Raw genomic sequence first — 17,050 nt, 5'->3', positions numbered from 1 at the left:
TTTTCTTTTTTCTTTTTTTTGATATTGTAATGTAAAATTATAGAATCTAATTATGTTATTAATATTATGATGTATATTAGTATCTTATGCTATTCAACATTCTAGAGATACACCATCCCTCATCACAAGTTTTGCTTAAAGAGGGATGCAACAATATTATTTAGAATATGATATTTTACGTAAATATTCATTATTTTATAAAGAATTTGTATTTTATGTTTGTAAGTATGAATTGTATATTAATTTTTTGTTGACATTAATAAATTGAATTGAATTGAAAAAACCTTACAATATTGAAAGTAAAAAGAAATGGACATGAATTGAATACAACAGAACAGTTTGAAATTTATAAAGCCACCATCCTAGGATCCTAGACAGTAACAACATACTAAATGAACAGCTGAATTTTAAATCCAACAAACTTTTTGATCACATAATAAACACCACAAATCTTCCTAACCATCAAAACATTTCCGGTCTACACTGTTGAAAATGATCGCCAGACGATTGAAAGTACTCCAGTCATCAGTAAGTAAAAGTTTTATTATTTACTTAATAATCGACTGCATGTCATGTTCAAATACATAAAAAAAGTGTGAAAATTCTTAACTGAAGACTCAAGACTTTGAGTAGAACTTACAACTCCCATTTGTTGTTGTTGTCCTTCTTTTTGTTTTTCTTCTTTTTGTTGTTCTTCTTTTTGGTGTTCTTCTTTATGGTGTTCTTCTTTTTTTTTCCCCATCTTCATGCTCTCCAACGGAAAGATCCCTATATTGATTTCCACTTTCCCTTGGCTGCCCTTTTCTGCAATCAAATTAATTCATCAACTAATTCATTTTATCCTATACTATTAAAGCCCGGTCCAGACGCTCAAGTTTAGCTTCAGTCTTTTGCTCAAGCAAAAGTCGGAGCATGTAAGTCGTTGCGTCTGGACGGTAAAACGGATCGGACGGTCTTCAAGCTTAAGTCGTCAAACTTGAAATGTATCGGCCGGCAATCTTTTTCTATCAAACCGTCCGTCTTTTGCCTATCCACCAAAACCCAAATCACGTAAAAATGGAGATAGAGAAATTGTGATTTCAGATTCGGATTCAGCGCCCTCAAATTAATAAAATACCTATGTCGTCCGTTTTCCTATTTTTGTGTTCACAAGCTCAGTTTGTCATTAACATCTACCTTATATATCCGGTAGATGAGTAATAATTATATCGTATTTTTTCGCTGATTCAACTGGATGATGCTATAATATTTAACAACATAATGACAAAAATATTACTGTTAATTGCTAAATGGCTTTGTTTACATGTCATATCTCGAGACACAGTGATTGTAAATGGATTGAAATTTTGTAGATAGTACTCTTATCAACAATATAGTTCATCTTAATATATCATGACTAGCCGTCAGGCTCGCTTCGCTCGCCATATCCGTCTAGCCAGGGGGCTCCGCCCCGTGGACCCCCGACTCGATCGTCCAAGAATGAGATCAGCAGGCTCGCTTCGCTCGCCTGCATTTTTATCATATGTTAGGACAATCCAGTCGGGGAACCAGACTAAACGTCTGGCTCAACGGATATGGCGAGCGAAGCGAGCCTCATGGCTAGTAATATAATATTCCCAGGATTGAAGTAGCAGTGCCCAATCAATTTTTGCGCGATAAATGCATTTAAATCTTCAACTTGGTGCCAACCTAACAAAGTCAACTCAACTTAATGCCAACCTGACAAAATTATTAATTTAGTTGCCAGTTAACAACTGTTTCGAAGAGGTACTCTCTCTAGATTATTGTTCTATAGTAACATATGATATGGACATTTCAATTATAATTTATTAAGGGATTGGGAGAAGAAGAATATACATGCTAAAAGACGTACTTTAAACTTTTAAAAACAACCCTTAGAGTTAAAATATTGCCAAAAGATTTCTTAGTGCGCCTCTAAAGGGCCAACTGAACATTACTAACGAATTTGAACGTTTTTGGTCCGGTAGATTTTTAGTTCTGCGAGTGAGTGAGTGAGTCAGTCAGTCAGTCAATGAGTGAGTGCCATTTCGCTTTTATATATATATAGATAGTAAATCATAATTTCAACATCAAATTTTGAGAGTATCATGAGAATCAAAAAGAAAAAAAGTTTTAAATTTCGTTATTTACAATCGATAAAATACTTGCTTTTTTTTAAGTACTCGCGAAACATTTTATTAATTTGAGGTAAGCTTTAATAATATTAGCATAGTTGTTTATATTTAATATATATATATATATATATATATATATATATATATATATATATTTCTCCCGACTTTTCTCTGCTTTCACTCGGTAAGCTTAATGATATTAGCATATGTTATATATTTAATCTATAATTATTTTTAATATATATTGTCGATACAACTAAAATCATAATATCAACATCAAATTCTGAGAGTATCATGAGAATCAAGAAAGAAAAAAGCGTTATATAAAATCGATAAAAAAACTTGCTTATTTTCAAGTACTCGCGAAGCATTTTATTAATTTGAGGGCGCTGAATCCGAATCTGAAATCACAATTTCTCTATCTCCATTTTCACGTGATTTGGGTTTTGGTGGATAGGCAAAAGACGGACGGTTTGATGGAGAAAGATTGCCGGCCGATACATTTTAAGTTTGACGACTTGAGCTTGAAGACCCATCCGTTTACCGTCCAGACGCAACGACTTACATGCTCCGACTTCTGCTTGAGCAAAAGACTGAAGCTAAACTTGAGCGTCTGAACCGGGTTTAAGATGGATATTTTTCGAGTTAAATGCGAGGAGCTCAAAAATGGTAACTTTAAACTATGTCAAACCTTCAAGAGCGGATATTTTGAAAACTATGAAAGATATGGGGAAAGTTGTGGAATGAATATTGTCGGAAATTATATACTCTTTCTTTTTGTACAGTCATATCCGATTTGGTAGAGAGTTAGTGGGGAGGATATTTTTAATATTCTTTCCAAAGAATGGACATTGATATGTCCAAAGCTCCGCCAATTTATGTGGATGCATAACAATATGATTATTATCTATAGTTATTATATTACAAACTGCATTTTCATATCATACACAGTTCAATAATTATTTTCTTAGTCTATATTATGTAAATTCATCTATAATTTTGCTGTATTGTAAGCTATTGTATATAAGTGTATAAGCCAGTATATATTGTAATCTACATAAATAAAGTACTCAATCAATCAATCAATCAATCCGTAAGATGCATAGTTTTCGAGTTAAATACGAGGAACCCAAAAATGGTACCTTCAAGGCTGTGAAAAGGCTAAAAATAAACTTTCTACTCGTGATATTTTTCTAAGTTTATCGATTCGTATATCATCAAGCTATCAAAATGAAAAAGTTTTCTCAGGAAAACATTTTTTTCCGATCACTACTTTTTGAGATATGAGCGACTGTAGTTTGAATTATTGGGACAGAAATTTCAAATTCTGTAAGAGATAAATCCATGAGATTTAGAGGATGGATTTTTTGTGGTATTGTTGATCTAGTGAAAGAAATTTTTTTGAAAAAAATCAAGTTATTCAATTTACCAAAAATAACTCAACTAAAAGTTATTTTTAGTAAATTGTATAACTTGATATTTTTAGAAAATTGTTTTCAATAGATCAACAATACCATGAAGAATCTATCCTCTAAATCCCATGGATTTATCTCTTACCGAATTTGAAATTTAATGTTCTGTTCCAAAAATTTAAATTTTAGGCGCTCATATCTCAAAAAGTAATGATCAGAAAAAAAAGGTTTTCCCGAGAAAACTTTTTCATTTTGATAGCTTGATTATACAAATCAAAAAACTTTCAAAAATATCACGAGAAAAAAGTTTTTTTTTAGCCTTTGCACAGCCTTAAACCACCCCCACCCCTTGATCACAATTGGTAGGGGTGAGGACTTTTGATATGATTACCTCCTGATTTAGATCATCTGTAAATTTGTAAGACTCACCTCTTGGATTGGCTTGTCTTTCCTCTTCACCTGTAAATGTAACAAGCATCTGTTTTAGAAATGAGTTATAGATATATAATAGTATTTTACGTCACAAGGATGGGAAGGGGTCTTTTGCAGGCGAGAATGATGTTTTTAGTCGAGGCGTCAGCCGAGTTGACAAAACTTCCACCTGGAGCGCTGAGGGTGTTTTTTTTTTTAGCAGTTCTGCTGTTCCTATTTCGGAGCTAAGAAACATACTCGACTGTACAGAAAACATATGATACAGTAGAGTATGCTGTCATGAGAATCATATGTTTATTTTTTCTGCAAACATATTTTACCAGATTGATTTCCTGCATGGAAAACAGCTGAGATTGAATGACTATGACAGAAATATGTATACATATTTGAATATGAGGATAGAGGGAAAGAGTCATCCTATTATATTAAGTGATGAATTCATGTATGTATTTATTTAATTATTTATGAATAAGTCGGCATTTGCTGAACACTTGATAGATTCAGGCCATAATTTTACAGATATAAATTCCAATATGAAAATACTTAATTATGGTAATAAAAGTCAAAAACTGAATGTCAAAGAAGAATTTCATATTTATAAAGCAGCAAAATTGAACAGAGATAAAATAATAAACTTAATCCAATTAGACACCAATAACCCCATTTTTGATAGAATCATGCGAATTTAAACCCAAAATTTACAGTCCTAGTTCATAAAAACATATGAATACACTAACATATGATCAAAATAAGAATCTTCCATTAGTATTTATTTATTTAATTCATATCACTTGAAAAATGGCATAAATGACCGAAATATGTCGTGATAAAATATTTTAAAAAAGGGTACTGAGATTTTTAATTATTTTCTTTATATTTATTTATGAATGTATGTCCAACGGATCTCCAAAACGGCTCTAACGATTTTCTCGAAATTTGGAACATAGTAGGTTTATATGATATAAGAATTCGAATGTACTAGGTCTCATCCCTGGGAAAACTCGCTGAGGGACAGGGAAATCATAATAATTATTCATCCTTGTAAAAACAGCTGATAATTTGTCGTCTGTCGATAATGGGTGTGAGTGAGCGAGTGCATGTGTGTGGGACTGAGACGAAATTATAACACAGCTGATGAACTATTGCAGTCATTCAATCAGGTACTTGGTGTCGATTGCACAAAAGCTGGTTAAATTTTAACCCTGATTTATTCCAGGAGAACCAATCAGAGAAGCCGTATTTCTGAAATGGTCTTCTCTGATTAATGTGAAATTAATCAGGATTAAAATTTAACCGGCTTTTGTGCAACCAGGCCTTTTTGAGGGTGATTTTTGCATTCGACTGGGAATCTCAATCTTAATTCACTGTGATTAGATAGAACCTTCCTGTAAATAATATCGGGGCACCGAGCTTCACTCGTTATTTATTTATTGATAAACAGAACTTAATTCTTCAAAATGATTGGGGAAGGACTAACAGCCCAAAACTGTTTCTTCCCCGAATTTTGATTTATTCACTATAGATATTCCGAAAAGTAGGTTATGTTCCATACACTTGAATTCAGGTCAAATTTTCAGTTCAAATATTTGAAAACAGAAGACAAAATAACACTCACCAATCACTTAAACTGTAAAATAATGATCAACTTTGAATATTATGATATACCATGTCATGTCATAAATCAGATTATTTTGATCGAGTCTATTAACATTTCTAGATTCCTCACTAGATACGGTAAGCTAATGGATTACACAGCTGATCTCCCACACAGGCACACGTATCTTCAGTTATCGACAGACGACAAAATTATCATCTGTTTTTTCCAAGGATGAATTATTCTTTTCATGTCGTTCAGCGAGTTTTCCCAGGGATGAGACCCAGTGCAATCGAATTTTTATATCATAAACCTACTATGTTCAAAATTTCGTGAAAATCGTTGGAGCCGTTTTCGAGATCCGTTTAACATAAATAACCAAATAATATAAAAATATAAACATACAGAAATCGCTCGCTTGATATAATGGTATATATTATAATTTCCTCTTTCACTTTAAAGTTTCTATGATTTTGTACTCTACAGCGAAGCTCGGTCCCCTGATATTGAGTTATTAAAACTAGTTGGATCTTCCCCAGCCATATCAAGGCTGTGAGAAAGGCTAAATAAACTTTCTACTGGTGATATTTTTCAAAGATCTTCTATTTACCAACTATCAGAATGAGAAAAACTCTCCAGGAAAATATTTCTTTTCGATAGTTACTTTTTTAGATGAGCGCCTGGAGTTTAAATTTTTGGGACATATCGATTCAAATTTGGTAAGAGATAAATCCATGTTATTTCGAGGATGAATTTGTCATGGTATTGTTGGTTAAATGAAACATAACTCACTGAAAATATCAATTTTTGACAAAGTTATTCAATTCCACAAAAATCCTATTATATTAAGCAATCAATTTCTGTATATCTGTTTATATTTTTATATCTGGTTATCTGGTTATTTATTTTCAACGGATCTCGAAAACGGCTCTAACGATTTTCACAAAATTTGGAACATAGTAGGTTTATGATATAAAAATTCGATTGCACTAGGTCTCATCCTTGGGAAAACTCGCTGAACGACATCAAAAGTATAATTCATCCTTGGCTGAAACAGCTGAGACTTTCGTAAAAAGTGAGCGAGTGATTCTGTGGAAAATCAAAATATCGCAACCCGAAATTTATAAGCTGACGTATAGCCAGCTGTGAAATATAAACACGATCATTTTAGAGAATTGTGTTCTGTTTATCAATAAATAAAAATAACGAGCGAAGCTCGGTGCCCCGATATTAGCTTCTACTTGAGTTAATTTTAATAAGTTTTTTTTCAAAAATTGATACTTTTAGCAAATTATTGTTTCATTAAATTAACAACACCCTGAAGAGTTCATCCTGAAAATTTAATGAATTTATCTCTCACCGAATTCACAGATAGATACAAAGATGATACAAGGATGGTACAAAGATGATACAGAGCTGATACAAAGATGATACAGAGATGGTAAAAAGATGATACAAAGATGATACAAGGATGGTACAAAGATGATACAGAGATGGTGCCAAGATGATACAGAGATGATACAGTGATGACCTCGTTTTTTCAAATGAGGTTACCTAACCACTTTATATTATTGTTTTGTAATGTTTTGTGTATTATTTATTATTGTAAATTGTAAAGTGTGTCAATAAATGAACTTGAATGAACTTGATGATATAAAGATGATACAAGAAGAAACTTACGGTTTCCCCCCTGGTCTCGGCATGCTTATCCATCATCTGGAAAAGATTATTATTTATAGATTATTTTATTGGTTAAATAAAGAATAGCAATTGTATTCATATTTTAAAAATATTCATATTCTAAAAATTTTAGCAAATTATTTCAAAGAGTAGGGAGCTTGGAAACACTCTGTATATTTATATTTCAAAAAATTTCTCATCTATCAACTATCATCCTATTTTAATATACAGAGGCCCAGTTGCACAAAAGCCGGTTAAATTTTGCTCATTAAAATTGGTAAAATTTACATTGCTCATTGTTAATCTTGTATTGTTGTATTTGTAAAGGAGACACATTAGGGGTTGTCTAATAAATGTCTCCTTTAAAAAAACTCCAAAAACACCTGTTGTCTCCATAAATAAATAAATAAATTGTAACCGTGGTTAATTTCACGAGAACCAATCAGAGAAGGTGTTTTTGATAAGACGGCTCCTCCGATTGGTTCTCGTAGGATTGATCAAGATTAAAATTTAACCGGCTTTTGTGCAACCGGCACAGAGTGACCCGAGCAGGTTGTGAAATATTTACTGTATTATTAAACGAGAATCTAAATTAGATATTGTTAAGCTGCAATAACACCAAAGTTATTAACAAAATGTTGATAACGGAAAAAGTGTGAAGTTTTTAGCTCAAAAATTTCAAAATTTAGACTTTTTGAATACGGTTAAGTTACTGTTCTAGATTTTTTGATTCTAGACTCTAATAGTATCTATTTGATTCAAAATTTGCTTGTTCATCTGAGTATTGAATAGTGTGAATTGTTTTTGAAAAAGTGAAAGTGAAAAGTGAAACATAACCAACATTTTGATTTGGACAGTATAGTATAAATTGGAAATGGGACAGTTTTGGGCATGAGCCAGTTGTGCCTTTTCTCATGTCAAGTATTTGTACACAATGTGATAAATAAATAAATAACTTATTCCTTATAGATTCTATTAGATTGAACATAACTTATCATACACATGATGAACATATGTGTTTGTCAAGTTCCGTGTAATCTAATATAATTTATAAGGACGGAAAAATAAACATTTTGTTAACTTTGGTGTAAACACAGCTTAAATCATCCCAAAGTCTCCTGCTACTGCAAATATTGACAACAGGGTAAACAGCTAGATTGAAAATTGATGAGAGCTATTCAAAAGTTATCTGCCAGCCCGGGAGTCGAACCCGGTACCTCCTAATTGCCAGTCAGGAATGCTTACCCTTACACCAAACTGACAATCTCTGGATAGCAGCGCTCATTTTATAGGAAGCCATAGCGGCCTGCCAGTCTACAGATGGAATTAAATTAGAGATTCCATTTGTTCAAATGCTAATTAATGTATAATTATTATTTAAAGAAAATCCCAATAAAATGCTGTAAATCATCCTAAAGACTTCTGCTACTGCAAATATTGACAACAGGGTTTACAGCTAGATTGAAATTTGATGAGAGCTATTCAAAAGTTATCTGCCAGCCCGGGAGTCGAACCCGGTACCTCCTAATTGTTAGTCAGGTACCCTTACATCAAACTGACAATCTCTGGATAGCAGCGCTCATTTTATACGAAACCAGTCGGTCTACAGATGGAAATAAATTAGAAACTGCATTCATTCAAATATGCTAATAAATGAATAATTGTTATTTTTAAAAGAAACTATTCAAAATATTTAAGTAATTATCATGGAACAATGCTCACCATTGACGCTCTCTGTTGCACCCTTTTCTCCTGCAAAAGAGATTAAAATCTTGAAATCTTGATGTAATGAAATCTTGAAGATTTGAAATTAGACCTATAACCATCCTCGGCTAATTAATTGACCGAACGTAGTGAGGTCTATGTTTTAACTCGGATTTTCTTTTGTCTGTATGTAACGCGATTACGGCCAAACGCGTTGATAGAATTCGATGAGATTTGGCAGGAGTATTCCTTTTTCAACTGCACACGTCGGTCGTCGATGTATACACAAGGTTTTTCAAAATTTCGCATTTTAAGGATGATATGAAAAGAAAAGGAATTCCTCCATACTCTGATATCACTATAAAATAAATAATATAAAATGGGATTAATCAGACTATAGAATTTATTCATGATCAATCAGCTGACAAGTGGATTATTCATTGCATGCATTACACAGATGTCTGGCCGTGTCTATTTCTATAAGGTAGGGTTTCAATATTTTTTCCCCCACCTACTGTCAAAAGTACTTACTTTACTCCCTGAAACATGATACTAAAGTGTCACTTTTTCGCTCTCGGTACTAAAAAACAGAAAAACTCCCTAGGGAGTAAAAGTGACTACATTTAAATAACATGGGAAGCATCTCTATTTTAAAAACGTACATTTGGAATAGGTCAGAAGGTCTAAGCTCAGATGAGGAAGCATATAGAGTAGTCATTAAACCAACTAAATTCAATACCTCAACCAGACATTTGATCGATATATAAAATTTATGTTTGTATGCTGAAATTATCATTACAAACTTCATATCACTATACTAAAAAAAATGTATATATTTTTTTTTCTTTTATTCCATGTTATTCAAAATCTCATCCAACGAATATTACTTATTAACTAATCAAATTTGAAACGGGAACTTCATCATAGCTGTAGTTTTGGCTGTCATTGTTGTTACAACTTTAGCCGACAGATAGTGCTGTCGGAGAACTGTGATTACAAGCCAGCTGTTTCTGTTTACTTTTTAGATTATGTTGTAACACATTGTATGGTCACATACATTTTTAAAAATTATTTTATTAGCAGTTTTTATAAAAATGTAGGTGGAGGAAAAATGTTGTGTATATCACGAGTGAAAATGTTTTTTTCCCTCAGGAAAATTGTTGCTTCAAACTTTTCCCTCAGGGAAAAAAACAGCACTTTTCACTCTAGATATACAAATAACTATTATGATGCGTGCCCATCAGTATCAATATTCTCACATTTGGAAAAACAAATTTAATAGGTGATTGAAAATTGAATAAAAATAACTACGAATCCAGTTTTATCATAAAATTGTAAGCATTCATTAGTCAATAGTTTTTCAATTTACATATTTGTTTCATTATCTTTCACACTTGTTTTCTTGGTTTTTATTTTGTACTGAAAGTAAATTTTGTTATCATGGCGATTCTGTTGCTTAAGTCGCCATTTTGTCACACCGTTGAGTGGGAGGAGACTGTACCTTATATACCTCCTTCTTCATCCATTACCCACATCTGTGGGATCGATGGCGTCATTATACAATAAAAACAACACTTTCATACTCAAGTCAAGATCAAAATGGCAGAAAGTGACTAAGTAGTTAAAATTTGAGTCAGATCATCACTCATGTATTCACGCACTTCATAGTAGGCTCTGACTCTCATGAATCCGGTCACCACTCTCTCAAAATCACGCAAATCCAACTGCTTCACTCCTGCAGGCAGTCTATTGAAGTAGCGTAAAGCTGCACTCCCATAACACACCTGCGACCTCTGAAGACGTACCCTCGGGATGTCAAGCAGCTCTCGATGCCTAGTGTTGTGATGGTGCACATCATTCCGAGTCAACAAACCATGCTGACTCTTCTTGACATGCAGCAGGCAGAGAAGAAGGAAGTGGCTGACAACTGTCATAATACCCAGTCTTACAAAAAGGGGCTTGCAGTGTGCTCGATGTTCGCTAGCAGTTATAATCCGTGCAGCCCGTTTCTGCAGCTTAAGTACTTCCACCACCCTTGCTGAATGACCCCACATGAGCAGACCATAGGAGATATGGCAGTGGAAAAGTGCATGGTAAGTCATTACCAGATATGCCTCTGTCACATGTCCCCTCAGCTTCAGCAACAAGAAACAAATTCGCGACAGCCTCCTGGTCACTTGTTGGATGTGGCTAGCCCAGTTCAGTTTTGAGTCCAAGACAAACCCTAACAGCTTTACAGGGTCCTGTTCAGCTGGCAGGCTGCGAGACAAACTGCAGATTATGTTTTGTGTCTTGTTCTCATTCAACTGAAAGCGATTTGCCTGGAACCATGAGGTTGAAGATTGGAGATGCTCTGCTGACAGTTCTAGCACATGCTGTAGGTCCACTCCAGATGACAATAAGGACGTATCATCAGCAATAGCAGAGTCGAGCCGTTGTTGTCCAAGTCATTTATCATTATGATAAACAGGATTGGTCCCAGTATTGAACCCTGTGGCACTCCAAAATTCACAGGAAGTGGGCTGGAAGAAGCTCCTCCAAGAGACACCACTTGTGCCCTCCCAGTCAGGTAGGAATTCAATAGAGACAAAGCTGAGTCCACAATCCCATAGTAATGGAGCTTATCAGACAAAATTCCATGGTCAACGCAGTCAAATGCTCTGCTTAGGTCACAAAGAGTCAGTGCCAGGATTCACCATCCTCAAATGCTGAACCAATCCGTTCAGCAACCCGATTTACCGCATCAAAAGTAGACCTCCCTCTGCGAAAACCGAATTGCATGTCTGAAAAAAGGTTATTCCTCTCAAAGAAGTCCTCAAGTTGGGGCTTGATGACCGCTTCAACCACCTTACCAAAGATTGGAGTGATGGATATAGGCCTGTAGCTGTTTAGGCTCTGGTGGTCACCCTTCTTGTAAACCGGAGTGGTTCTAGATGTTTTCAAGAAGTCTGGAAAGATGGCAGTCCTCAGGCAATCATTAACTGCCACAGCAAGTGGATCAACAATTTCCTCAATCACCTCACGAAGCAGAATGCAGACTTCCATACACATCAGGACTTTTCGATGGCTTGAATGATTTGACAATCTTCCTCAGGGCCAATGAAGTGATGGGGCGGAAGAAAGAGAGGCGTGCATGCACTGCTGGAACTCGTGCAGCCAGTAGTTCAGCAAGGTCTGCAGCAGCAGTGGGCAGTTCACCTACAATGCTATTCACTGATTCAATGAAGAAATCATTGAATGCATCCGACTCGCAAACTCCAATTTTCTCACTGGCAAGGAACGATGAGAATTTATAACATCCCAGGCTGCCTTACAGCGGTTTGGAGCATTGTCAATTTTGGCTGCTGTTGCTACCTTCCTAGCCAACTCAACTTGCTTCTTGTAGATGGATTTAGCACGTCTATATCTCCTCCTGTCACCATCATCACCACCTTCACACCTATTTTTTAGAGCCAACATAACTTCCTTGATCACAGCAAGATCATCATTATACCACTCCTGATGACTCTTCATACGGCCCTGTCTCTTCTGTGGTCGCCGAGAGCTGTATGTCTTGAGAATTTCTGGAAAAAATTTATCAAATTTCTCCTGGAAGAATTTGAAGAAGACTGTACATTCAACAATAGACTGTACATACAATTTTACATTCAACTGTATTGATATGTCTATCTGATAGGAACTTTTTAACTGAAACACTGGATTCACTTTTATCAATTCTGGTTAGAAAGATGAAATTTTTATTACTTACAACTGGAGAAGATCTGTCAAAATTTGTTGTTTTAAGCCCTGAGACCTCGCCAGTACAAAGAACTACGTCATTTTTTGTTGAAATTTTATTCTTGACTGATTTTTGAGGTAGACTATTTGGTACCGTGCACAGTACAGCATCATATTTTCCACTTTTTTCCTGATTTTGGTTTGATACACTACTATATTTCTTCCTTCCGACACTATCAGTATAACTACACGATTTTTTCTCAATAATACTATTTGAAAAATTAGGACCATCACTAGAAACATCACTTACAGAGTTAGAGTTATCACGTAACTGCAAGTTTACCTGATCACTTTGAGACATGTTAGATGCCGGTTTTAGTGAAACAGATTTTTCCACTTTTTGAACTCTATCACTTAAACTTAAATAATTTTCACTCATTATATTCAGTTTCATGAGAATTTCACCTACTTGCAAAGATCCTAAAACTTCAGGATGCGTTTTTTCAACCTTTTTTGAGATCAAACTCCTAACCTCAACACGACACGCAGCACAGTACCAAGAAGTTATATCAACATGATCTTGAATTTTACGATATTCAAACACTGATATTTTAGCACATTTAATATGATACCACTTATGACAAAAACCATCACATTCCAAAGCATTATCATTATTTTTAACGATTTTCGAACAACTACCACATGAAGACTCGCAATCACTGTTCACTGCCATCTTGATGCTGTCTAGCTGGGCCAATGGCAGGCGTTCATGCTCTTGACCAATAGCAGTACTCGCCCACTAGTGTAAATTCTGCTGATCTTGTATTTAGTTTTAGTTTATCAGAGATTGACAATGGTGAAATAACCGAAACCGGTCTTTCAGAGTATCAATAAATCTGTGGTTTTTGACAATTTCTTAGTCTTCTTCATTCAATATGAATAATTACACACAATATCCACAAAATCAACTTCTCAACTACACAAAAAGTGATTAAATGAACTGAATAATGCTCAAGAAGTTATAATATTCTTGATTGAGAAAAATCAATTTCAAAATAGTTGAGGAATATTTTTATCAAAAGGAAAGATTATCACGGAACTGGATAAATAATTATCATATGGGATACAAATTGAAACGTGAACTGAGTTTATTAACATAAGTGTGTTTTTACATTCCTTGCCCAATTACCATAAGTAAGGAAAGTATTGCTTTCCGAAAAAAAATTAAGGTACCCCAATTTCTAAATTTCTATACGTTTCAAGGTCCCCTGAGTCCAGAAAACTGGTTTATGGGTATTGGTCTGTATGTGTGTGTGTGTGTGTGTGTGTGTGTGTGTGTGTGTGTGTGTGTGTGTGTGTATGTGATATCTCATCTCCCAATTAACAATATTAGTGAATGACTTGAGATTTGGAACTTAAGGTCCTTTCACTATAAGGATCCGACACGAACAATTTCGATCAAATGCAATTCAAGATGGCGGCTAAAATGGCGAAAATGTTGTCAAAAACAGGGTTTTTCGTGATTTTCTCGGAAACGGCTCCAACGATTTTGATCAAATTCATACCTAAAATAGTCATCGATAAGCTCTATCAACTGCCACAAGTCCCATATCTGTAAAAAATTCAGGAGCTCCGCCCCATCAATGCAAAGTTTGATTTTAGATTCCCAATTATCAGGCTTCAGATACAATTGAATCAAAAAATTTCGAGTGGAATAGATTGAGCATGAGAATCTCTACAATTAATGTTCAGTAACATTTTCACCTAAAATTGAAAATAAGCTTTAAATTTGAGAAAATGTGATTATCCATTTGCAAACTATTGGCAACTGTTGATTCTATTAAATGATTCACTATGAAGAGATAGCAGACTTCGTGTGTCTACAGCGTTATTGTCCAGTCACCAGCTGTCTTGGATCTTTGAATAGTAGACTTGAGATGCGCGGGAACACTAGCGTCAGGTGATCAATTTTCATAACGGCAAGGAAAGTTGTGTGAGTGCGCCAAACCAGATTTTTATCTTGGAGAGAAAAAATGACATTTTTTAAGAGTAAATTATGATTCAACTGTGAATAATTGTGGATCAACTAGAACAGGTGGCATCAGATACTTGTGGATGACAAAACTGCGTGAGCTCTTCTGTTGTAGTCTAGTAGTTGGGGAGAACAGGTTTCATGTTTTATAGCTATCACTGAAAATGTTAGGAAAAATAGTTATTTGTATATCTAGAGTGAAAAGTACTACTTTTTCTCCCTGTGGGAAAAAGTTTGAAGCCCGAGGCGAAGCCGAGTATTGTTGACAATGTAAACTTACGTATTGGTGACAATGTTTCCTAACAACATAACCTAAAATCTAAAACCTAGAAACCGGTCGGCTGATTGGCACTGCCGATTGCGCTATCTATCGGCTAAGTTTAACATTATATCAGCTGAGGCGGCTGCCAAAAATGGCTGACTCCAGATAACGCGTTTCAGATTTCAATTGCAGATCAAACATATTGTTGGCTGGTATTTTGAAATATTTTTAAATTGTATAAATTTTTATTGTCTACTAATATTAAGAATATAATATCATACAAACAATATATTTCATGAGTTATCAAATTTCTTGTTGTTGGTATTGAATTCAGTTGACTCAATGAAGAACACCTCTATACGCTTTCTCATCTGAGCTTAGACCTTCTAACCTATTACAATGTGAGTTTTTGAAATAGAGATGCTTCCCATTTATTCAAATGGAGTCACTTTTCCTCCCTAGGGAGTTTTTCTGTTTTTTACTACCGAGAGCGAAAAAGTGACACTTTAGTATTATGTTTCTGGAAGTAAAGTAAGTACTTTGGACGGTAGGTGAAGGAAATAGTAATTTTTTGTTTGACAAACAATGATTGTTCAAACTTCTTAAAATGTTTGTACCTGAGCTCCTACAAACAAGTTTGCCGGATTCTGTATGTCGAGCATTTGTTCAGTGTGGAAACTGAAGAGATCAAAAAAATCTGGTGTGGTGCACTCACACAACTTTCCTTGCCGTTATGAAAATTGATCACCTGACGCTAGTGTGAACGCGCATCTCAAGTCTACTATTCAAAGATCTGAGCCAGCTGGTTACAGGACAATAACGCTGGAGATACACGAGGTCTGCTATCTCTTCATAGTGACTGATTTGATAGAATCAACAGTTGCCAACAGTTTGCTATTGAATAATCACATTTTCTCGAATTTCGAGCTTGTTTTCAATTTTAGGAGAAAATGTTACTGAACATTAATTGTAGAGATTTTCATGCTGAGTCTTTTCCACTTGAAATGTTTTTTTCAAATTGTATCTGAAGCCTGATAATTGGGAATCTAAAATCATACTTTGCATAGATGGGGCGGATCTCCTGAAATTTTTACAGATATGGGACTTGTGGCAGTTGATAGAGCTTATTAATGACTATTCAAGGTATAAATTTGATCAAAATCGTTGGAGCCGTTTTTGAGAAAATATTGTGGATGAGAATACTGCGTGAGGTCACAGAACTACTGGTATACTGTGTACTGTGGACTCACCTTTCCTGGGGTCCCGATTTCGTGGTTAGGTGGTTCTGGTTGTCTCTTTACCTGTCAAAAAAAATATGAAATGAAAAAAAAAATTAAATTAAAAAATTGAGATAAACTGAAATAAATCAAAGTAGGTCTATATTATAATATTGTACCATCATAGTCCAAGATATAATGGCAGTATTCGATTAACATTGGTGTTGCTATCCTTGTCTATCTGCAAACATAGCAGATAGCGCTATCCTTTCCTACCTCTGCACTGTTTGCCAAAGTTTGGAAGTTTCGTATCAAATTATGGTGTTATGTATCAAATAGAGATGATACTGTATCATATTTTGTTGAAGCTGTATCATTTTGTGGTGATCTTTGTATCATCTTGCCATAGAGAGGTCCATGCTATAATGGCAGTATTTGATTAACATTGTTATCTTTGTCTATCTGCAAACATAGCAGATAGCGCTATCATTTTCTAGCTCTGCAACGTTGGCAGATGGGTTTTTTCACAATGTGGAAATATGAGAAATGAACAAAATGTTTGATATCAACTTGAAAAAATCCATAATTTAATTTTTGAGAAAATAATAATATATTCGTGACGAATAAAATTATAATTGATTTCAAGAGAAATCAGTAGTTGACATTACATCTGAAATTCTTCTTCTTCTTCTTCTTCTTCTTCTTCTTCTTCTTCTTCTTCTTCTTCTTCTTCTTCTTCTTCTTCTTCTTCTTCTTCTTCTTCTTCTTCTTGACGCAGGACAGCCAGCCATAATAAGAGGCAGCCATCTTTAAAATACGTCATAAATTAACTGTCATGAATATTCAATGATCATTCAAAATTAGT

General features: G+C 34.6%; 1 protein-coding gene across 1 annotated transcript in view; it reads right to left on the bottom strand.

Moving 5' to 3' along the window:
* Positions 1-17,050, bottom strand: part of LOC111050398 — a 124,425-nt gene that overhangs the window by 99,610 nt on the left and 7,765 nt on the right. Inside the window, exons 3-7 of the mRNA XM_039435915.1 lie at positions 16,219-16,269; positions 8,976-9,005; positions 7,254-7,289; positions 3,977-4,006; positions 641-804 (exon numbers count right to left, since the gene is read on the bottom strand). Coding sequence (XP_039291849.1) covers positions 641-748 — 108 coding nt within the window. The 5' untranslated portion in view covers positions 749-804; positions 3,977-4,006; positions 7,254-7,289; positions 8,976-9,005; positions 16,219-16,269. The remainder of the gene's footprint in view (positions 1-640; positions 805-3,976; positions 4,007-7,253; positions 7,290-8,975; positions 9,006-16,218; positions 16,270-17,050) is intronic.

Source organism: Nilaparvata lugens, chromosome 9 (genome assembly GCF_014356525.2).
Source record: "Nilaparvata lugens isolate BPH chromosome 9, ASM1435652v1, whole genome shotgun sequence".
Classification (NCBI taxonomy): domain Eukaryota; kingdom Metazoa; phylum Arthropoda; class Insecta; order Hemiptera; family Delphacidae; genus Nilaparvata; species Nilaparvata lugens.
This window is presented reverse-complemented; position numbering and strand designations above follow the sequence as displayed.